The sequence below is a fragment of the Manis javanica genome, chromosome 2 (genome assembly GCF_040802235.1).
Source record: "Manis javanica isolate MJ-LG chromosome 2, MJ_LKY, whole genome shotgun sequence".
NCBI classification, from domain to species: domain Eukaryota; kingdom Metazoa; phylum Chordata; class Mammalia; order Pholidota; family Manidae; genus Manis; species Manis javanica.
Genome location: NC_133157.1, coordinates 24,375,973 through 24,385,154, shown reverse-complemented (window position 1 = coordinate 24,385,154; position 9,182 = coordinate 24,375,973). Strand labels below are relative to the sequence as shown.

Here is a 9,182-nt window from a genome sequence, read left to right as displayed (position 1 = left end):
CAGCAAGCGTCCTGGAAGCGCCCCATAACTGTGGTAACCACGATCCTTTCATTTAAACCCCGCCCCGACCTACCGCCCTCTAGTTCCCCAGCTCCCGGGCTCTGCATCCACTTAGTGAAGTCTCCACGTAGCGCTTACCCAGCTACGGATTGCGCAACTCCGGTAGCCGGGCGGAGTCTCGACGTAGGCGGAGCCGCGGCAGGCTCGAGAACGCCCCGCTGCAGACGCCGCAGGAAGCCCCGAGTTTCCGAGTAGCCACCAACTGCGGCTGCGCAGAACCCAGCCCGGTTGTCGGCATTCCAGGGGCAAAAACCGCCCCGCCCCAATTCCGGGGCGGAGCTCCTGGCCGCGCCTGCGCACAGCCTCGCCGCACCCTACGCCTGCGCGTTTAGCTAGCCCGGCCCCATCCCCCAGGTTTTTCGGGTGGGGGAGGGGAGCGTCTCGGTGAGTCACGTTGATGGCGGCCACCAGCCTGTGGTGAGGTAGCGGATTCTCTGGTTGTCTTTCAGAACACCTCGCGTCTGCTGCAGACTCAGTGCCTGGCGCCCGGCGCCTGAGGAAGCACGGCGGACCGAGCTCACGGGGAAGGCCGCAGTCGCGGAGGCAGCGGCGCGGCCAGGTGCCAGGGCTGGGGGGAAGGCCGCTGTGCAGGGCGAATGTGACAAGCCCCCACCCACTCCCACCGCCTTCCTCCCGAGAGCGCGAGGAGCGCGGGCGACCCCGGGGCCCCGCCAGGCCACAGACCCCGCCCAGCGGCCAGCGCCCGGAGCAGGCCCGTCAGCGGAGCTGCGCGGCGGCACCATGCAGGTCACCCTGAAGACCCTTCAGCAGCAGACCTTCAAGATCGAGATCGACCCCGAGGAGACGGTGCGAGCGCGGGGCCCGGGGAGGGCGGGGGTGGCCGCGCGCGGGCCGCGGGGGACGAGAGGAGCCCGCGGGCCTGGGCGGGGGGCGGCGCGGCCTCCTCTCTGAGCGGGCCCCGGCCGTGCGCCTGAGCGGGGAGAGCCCCGGTGCACCCGAGAGGGCGCAGCGACTGTGGGGCTCGGGCCCAGGGCGCTGGGTAAAGCCTCCGAGCTCCGGGCGCGGCCCGGGCCCAGGTCCCGGCCCGGGTGGTGAGTGGCCGGCCCGACCCTTCGCAGTGGCCGTGCGTTTTGTGGCAGGAGTAAGGGGAAGCCGTGGCAGGACGCCGAAGGCCTGGTGGCAGATGGCGTGGAGCATACGCTGCGGGGCACGGGGCCAGGGCCTGGGGGCTTTCGGTAGTGGGGCCTTAGCTGGAGGGGAGTCAGGGCTACCTCGGTGGTGGAGCCGGGCTTTCGAGTGTGGGTGCCTATGTGGGGGAGGGAGAAGCAGGCGTCGCCTCCACCCCTGCGAGGACTCGGTTAGGCGCTGGCGGTGGTAACCGGAGATACTGAGACCTAAAAAAAATAGGTCTCGAGTTCGCTCTGCCGCAGGGAGAGGGGAGTGGTGAGGGGTGGTGAAAATGAATTCTTTGCCCTTTTCCCCCAGAATCGGTAACCCTTTTATTTGCATATACTTTATTGAATCATTTACCTGCAGTTCTCCAACAACCGAACCCACACCCGTAAGTAGATTGCACTTTAAGTACTCTGTGGTGGTGAAGATTTTTGCATTAGAGCCCTTCAGGTCCATTTTCAAACTCAAATCCAGATTAACGGTTCCTCTGTGATAAAAGTTTTGAAAGTAGAAGTGGGAACCCGGTACCGTCTCTCCACCGCCCAAATAATAAATAGCATTTACGGGGAGGGAAAAAAAACTTTCGATCTCTTCTGCAATTAAAATCCTTGAGCACTTCAGAAGTACACGTGGTAAATTCTCATGCCATTTTCTGTATTTGTGACTGCAAAAAGAGCCACTATACGGAAATCAGTACTTCATGTCAAGATTCTAAAAATTACGTGAGTGTAAATCTGCTTATGTTCTGGAATTGTGCTTCTGTTCACCATTAAGATTGTCATAATGCTAAGTTTAAACCAACTTTCTGCCTATGTATCTATAAATCTGTAGATACAAATAGTCGATTTTTTTGGTGATCAGGGGCCTTGGTGTTGATTAAAGAGACCTGAGTTCCATTTGTGGCTCTGACTTCCTATCTACCTGCCTTGGAGAGATGTGAAGATTAAATGATATTTAATTGTTAGTTAATAAATGGAATTATTAATCAGTGGATACCTTTGAGTGAGGATATGGTGTTATATTTTACCTATCTCATTTAAAGTTTTCTACATCTTTATTTATGAAACATACTTACCTTCCCAGCCTTTCTGCAATTGTGGCACAAAATAAAAATGTTTAATTATATGTAGGAGTATGCTATATGATAAATTCTTAAAGGTGCAGGACATACTAAGTATTGATAAGAAACTTCTCAATGTCCTCAGAAGTAATTGACCTAATAGTCTTCTACTGCTTAATGTGCACTAATCTTAATTGAATATTCCTTTTACTGCTTAGTGTGTACTGATAAAGGATGAAAGTTCAAAGGTGGCTAATGTTATTAGAACTTTTCATAAAATGTCTATTTGACTTTGGTTCTTTGTGCTGCAGAAACTTTACCAGCTTTTAATACTGAGAATTCCATAATTACTGAAACCTAAAGGGTTTTTTTTTTTTTTTGTAGATGTGGGTTTGTTTAATTTACACAGTAACCCTACAGTTCCTTTGAAATAGTTAATTTCTGTAAGATTTGTATTGCTCTTTAGGCACTTTATGCATATGTTATCTGAGAGTCAGTATTATATTTGTATGTATTCTTAACTATACTTGCTGTTTTCCATTTTCTTTACAAGGTAATGTACTAGGTTGTAGGAATTACAAATACACCTCTAGAAGTATATTTTCAGAAAGCTCCTTGTTACAGAGCAGCGTCTGTAGCTTTTTGTTGCTATGTGTGCAAGTGTAGTTTTGTTGTAATTTACATAAATATTAAAAACTAATGATAGTCTGGGGCAAGATATAAAAATATTTAATTCTTGATATATGGAACATTTACATTAAAATGACTTGTAGATCTTCATTTTAATAGATTTAAATTTCAGAAATATTTTTTAAAGATGTAACTTAATTCTGTATAGTGGTTTTTTAAGTAATATTTTTGATACAGTGTTTGAAAGTAGAATTCCAGTTAAAAAAAGAAACAGTGAAAATTATTTTACCATATGGAGACTCTGAAGTGCCCTATTTCTAATATGTTGTGACAACTAGATAACCAAGTATAGTAGAGATCTAAAATAAAAGGAAAAAAAAGATACACATAAAATGAACAGACTTTGGTCTCTGAGACCTGTTATGGCTACTCAAAGGTTTGTCCTTCTTTGGTATTTTACCTGGGAAGAGCTATGGAAGCTAAGTACCTTGAAGTGCCTGTCTACAAACTCCTGAGCTTGAGATGAGCAGGAGCAAAAAATGATTGCAAGAAAGGATTGAGAGATAAAAGGAATCATGGGAGTGATTGATTTGTTGAACAAGTAAATGTTTAGTGAGCTTAAACTGGCAGGACTGGAGGAGTACAGGGGCATGTAGGGCATGGTCTGGGTATTTGGGGAGCCTTACTGACCTAGTCATAGCTCTCTGACTATAGAATAGGAGATGTACAAAGTAGAAAAAGCTAGAGGATTTGCTTTGAAGATGTTTGTATTTTCTTCAGTTTTTTAAAGTCTCTCTCCACCTTTTTCTTAACATTTACTAGCCATTTTATACCATATACATGACCATTTCCTTGCACTGCCTTTAGTGTTAACCATTGCAAAACAAGTCTTTATTATTACAATAGTAATGCATCCCCTCTTAAAATATTCAAACTATACAGAAACAGAATGAGGTGGTGGTAGGGGAGACCATTTCTAAAAAAAGAATATTCTTCACTGGGTGAAGTTCTTCTATTTTAAATGATTTACCTGCAAAAAAAAATAGTAGAAATTTAAGTGACCTATGTAATAAAGCATTCTGAGATGTCTTATAGACTGCTACTTGTATAAAATTCTTTAAAAATTGTGAAGGTTGGTGGTATGATGGACATTAGGGGGAAATGGAGTGCGCGTAGTTTTTGAGTTGATGTCAAAAGTCCCTTAGTTTTCCATTTTTCTATTACTTAAATCCATTAATTAGGAATAGGTGAGTTAAAGAACAACAATTGATAAAATTGCAATACAGTGCAGATTTTTTTGTACCACCGCAGATGACAAGAGAGTGTGTGTAGTATACAGATTTAATACTTCAGTATGCTAACCTTTGCCACTTTTATATGCTTTCTTTAACTGAGGGAAAAAAATCCGACACTAAGTTTGAGATGAGACTTTAAGTGCATAAGCTAAAATGTGATTATGTTACTATATAAATGACATCAAACCTGTGTATATACATTGGAGGTTTTAGATAAGACAGTTGTAAGGAAGTGGTAGTTTTAATTAGTTTAAACAGCACTTTTAGTGTGCTATACTGTAATTTATACAGAATTACCTTTGTCATTTATCTGTAGGATGATGGTGATTATGCCATAAAGTACTACTTTAATACTTGTTCTGTATATGGTATTTGCTAGCTATCATTTATTAGCCAATTATTCCTGTTGTGGTTTTTGCATTTTAATATAGTGCTGGAAATAGTGCCTTATTATAGAAGTTTCCTAGATTGTTTAAAGAATAAGTAGTAAATGTATTAAAATTTTATATTGCAGAGGTGAAATGGTGATTTTTGCCATATTAGTAAATCAAAATACAGGAAGTACCTGGGCAATATGGCATGGTTTTTGCCAGACTTTTGCTCTTTCTATGTCTGGCACATGGTGGTCATTTAATAAAGATCATTTGAATGAATTAAATACATTGTTTTAGTGAACTTTAAAGTCAGTGACCCCTCAATGCATGTTGATTCATTTATTTAGTATTTGTTGAATACTTACTCAGGTCCTGCTGTCAAGTATGTACATTTTAATGGAATAAATCATTCAAAAAGCAAATTTTAAAAGCTAGATAATGGTAAGAGCTATGTAGATAATTAAAATAGGGTGAGGTAATCTGATAGTGCATGACTGGGTGGCTACTTTTAAATTGACAGAAGGCATTTCTGAATAAGGTGACATATAACTGAGAGCTGAGTAATAACAAGCACTCAGAGATGGAAAGAGTGTTTTCTGTAGGGAAAGACCTTTCTTTAAGAGTGTATATTGGGAATCAAAAATGGACTGTGTTGTTGATCTAGTACGTGAGAGGAAGAGAGGTGAGAGATAATAAGAGTTAGGCAACAGGCCAGAGTCTGTAGGGCTTTGTAGTAAGCTGAAAATTTTCAAGGTAAAATAGGAAGCCTTTGGGGGATTTTAAGCAGAGGAGAAAAAGTACTTTTATTATTTTAAAAGGTTACTTTGCTATATGGAGAACAGATGGTAGGATAAGCAAGAGTGAAAGCAGGGAGACCAGTTAGGCAGCTGTGTGGTTGTCTTAAGCAGTCCAGTGAGGCAGGAGTGGAGATATGAAAAGAAGTGGATGGATTTGAGATGTGTTGGGGAGGGTGGAGTTAAGAGAAGTTTTTGATGAGTTTGAGTGGGGAAAATGAAGACCTCAGAGGCTAAACCTAGATTTTGGTTGTATAAGTTGTATGAAAACTTGTGTTCTTTCCTGAGATGTGGAAGGCTGGGAGAGGAGCAGGTTTGGGGATTGAGGTGAAAACTCGAGACTTAAGTGGAAGATGTCTGTTAGGCATTCCAGTGGAGATGACAAGGAGATGTTGTGAATCTATTTCAGAGCAGTTCTGACTGGAGATAGAACCAGGAGAATGGGCAGTATGTATGGTGGACCAGAAGCTGTGGGACTAGAGGGGATCATCTAGCAGCCTTTCCAGTTCCCACTCCTTGGGAAAATGGACTCCTGTGCCTCAGTTACACATTGTATGTAATAGTGAACTTCTGTGCTACTAGAATTAGGGAATCTTGGTGAGGATGTGCTAGTGGATAATATTAGGATGGGGCCTAGTGCTGACTCCTGGGTTGCTCCAACAGGTGGAGATTATATAGTGAAGAGGTCAGTCAAGAAACAACCTTTGAGGTAGGAAGAATCCAAGAAAAGAAAATGTTTCAAGGAGCAGGAAGGATCAAATGTGTCTAATGCTTGCAAAATCAAAAGTAAGATAAAAACAAGAGAAATTATTTTTGGCAACTTGGAGGTCATCAGTGACCCTGACAAGTAGCCTCCATGGAGTGGTGGGGCCAGAGGTTAAAATTGAGTGGATTGAGGAATGAATGGGAGATGATGAAGTGGAGATGGTAACTATGAACATATATTGCTAATTATTCTTGACATTGTCCTTTTCCTGATGTAGCTGCCTTAAATCTATGGATTAAAAACATGTGAAAATGATCGCAATAGTTCTGAGCTTCACAGCATGCGGTAGGCATTGCTTAAAAAAGAAACACCAGAATTGTAGGGAATATGTAATAGTGTATGTTTTAAAAAGAAGAAATGAAGACTAACATGATTAGTAACTTGCCTGAGGTCAGACAGTCAATGGCCTTGGTAGTTTCAATATCTGTGAAAGACCTTGGGTTTCTATTCCTTAATCTCTCATCTAGTGATTTTTTTCTTCCACTCTACCTCAGTTATTCAGTCCCATGACTAATAACTGTAGCTCTTCTTCCATGCCAGTTAATTGGTTTTTAGTATCCCACTTTGCCTTCCCTCTGGTTCCAGTTCTGAGACCTAACAATCCATTCGATCCATACTTCTGTTCACTGGACGTCTGCTCATGTTAGTACTTCCACCCTTGTCCATCTGAAATGGGGTCAGTGATTATAATCGCTCACTCCCTTCCAAGGGTCAACATAGCATGTCTCTTGAGCCAAGCTGCCCAAATTCATTCCTGGATGTAGCATTTGCTTTGTGACCTTGGGCAGATTAGCCCAGTTATGTGCCTGCTTCCTCGTCTATAAAGTAAGGGTTATTGCCACTGAAGTACTAACCTCATAGGATGGTTTTGAAGGCTGTAGGAGTTTGAGATGACAGTGCTTGGTAGCATGGTCCCACCCTCACTCCGTTGATCTTGCTTAGAAAATCCCAAGTGGGACTAAATTCAACACTGTGCTTGTACTTGTGCAGCTAGAAGATGATCACATCTCCGCGTTGACTTGTCTTACCTACATTCATGAGCCTTAACCTTACTTAGGCCCTTCGTGCTCCTGAAAGCCATAAAATTCACTAGTCTGTTCACTTTTTCACTTCCATAGGTAGATTTCACCTCATTCCTCTCTTTATTTTCATCTGATGACCCTCTCTAGATTTTAGGTTTTATTTGAGAATACAGAAACAATTGGGACAGAATTTTTCACAAGATTCCCTCAGAACTACCCTCCTGCTAAGTCTCCTTTTATTGTGGATAGCTATCTATTGTCCATGGTACTAAGGGCATTCCCTCCACTTTTCCTGTACTCTTTCTCATCTCTAAAGGACATCACTCCATCAGTTCTCCCTTTCTCTTCTGCATTGATTTTCCCATTTCTAGAGTATGCAGACATTTTCCCATCTTAAGAAAACCCTTTCTTTTCCCACATCCCTCTACTGCCCCATTTCCTTTTTCTTCAGCAAAACTTCAGTATCTCTTGAGTCTATTTTTTCTCACATCTTGGTTTCTTTCAGATAAATCATACTATCGCCTATCTAGAGTATTCTCCCACTTCATAGTTGTCCTGTGTCCTAGTAATAATTTACTTGCCTTCCTCATAGAGTAAACGTGAAAATCAAGTGAGGTCATGGATTTGAACATTTTTAGTTGAATTATGAAATAGAAATAAATTTATGCAGTTTTTAAAAAAACAAATTCTCTCTCATTGATTTTCCATTATTTTGGTCAGTATTTTCACTATCCTTTCTAAAAGTTAGTGTGAGTGAGATATCTTCATTCGGCTGGATATAATCAGTTTTGAACAGTTTTTAAGAGCAGTGTTCTGCCTTTTTAGCTTGGAAATTATGAGATTATTTGATGGGCAATGTTTAAAATTTCTGTTACTTTTGGAAAGAAATATGCTAAATTGGAGCCTGCTGTAGCACAGTGAATCCTGCTGAAGGACACCACACCATCTGTTCTCTATATAAGTTTGGATAAATTCCTTTTGTAGTGTTTCCAAGAGCTAATTTTATAACTGAAGGAACTTTATAAATGCTGTAAACATTACATAAACCCATTCCTCCTGGAGGAGGTAGACTGGCCACAAATAACTAATGAACACGAACTGGTCCTAGATTCTTGAATAGGTAGATAAAAATTGTTACTTATCACTCCCTCTCCTCCCCGACGCACTTGTGGTTGCATTAGGTAATTGGCTTTTTTTGTAGTGTGTTAGATCCATTTTCTGCCTATGTAGAAACTTTAATGGTTAAAGATATCTTGGGAGTGTTACTTTTCCACTTAATCTTCAATGTCTCTCCGTTTTGATCTTGTTGAAATAATAATGTTAGGAATACATTTTATAATAGATTAAATTGGCATGAAAACCTAAGTAACAGTTTCTGTGGGAAAAATGGACTCTGGATTTCAAATTATATCTAAAATAGGAGCTTTTGGGGTTATAACCCTAATTTGAGAATTGATTGCCTTTGTTTACTATCTATTCACACATTATTAATACTATACTCCCAGTTGTTTGAATAAAAAAAAACTATTGTGCTGCATTCCTTCATTCCTTGGGTCTGGTGGGGAGACTTTTTTCTGTTGAAGTGCAGTCAACTGACATCTTTATAGATAATCAATTCCATTTTTAGAATTAGTAGGAATCTACTTTGGGGGAAAAATTGAGGAACTAATCCTCAGTGCCTGTGCCAGTTTCTCAAATAAAAGAATACCACCCAAGGAACCAGAAAGGAAAAAACTTTGCCTGTAATATAAATCTATGGTCCTTTGTAAACATTTGGCTTTGGGGACTTTTCTTTCCTTTTGCGAATGGTTAATTGCCAGATTTTAGCTACTTTTACTATTTTTAAAACTTCCTAAGCTATGTAGTATTAGAAGCACTGCCTCAGACTTTTCCTTTTTAATGAAATATGCCCTCAAAACTGTAGTATATTCTTTTATAATATTAGGAAGCAATGGTTGGGAGGGATGCAGTGAGATTTTTTTCCTTTTAAACTCTTTAAGTTTTCCCTTAAATTACCAAAATAACTGAGTCTTGTTATACTAAATAA

At 41.3% G+C, this 9,182-nt stretch overlaps 1 protein-coding gene across 1 annotated transcript in view; it reads left to right on the top strand.

The window, feature by feature from the left end:
* Positions 1 to 441: 441 nt before the first annotated feature.
* RAD23B (RAD23 homolog B, nucleotide excision repair protein) overlaps positions 442 to 9,182 on the top strand; it is a 52,796-nt gene continuing 44,055 nt past the window's right edge. The window contains exon 1 of the mRNA XM_037027438.2: positions 442 to 867. Within this exon, the coding sequence (XP_036883333.1) occupies positions 802 to 867 (66 nt within the window). The 5' untranslated portion in view covers positions 442 to 801. The remainder of the gene's footprint in view (positions 868 to 9,182) is intronic.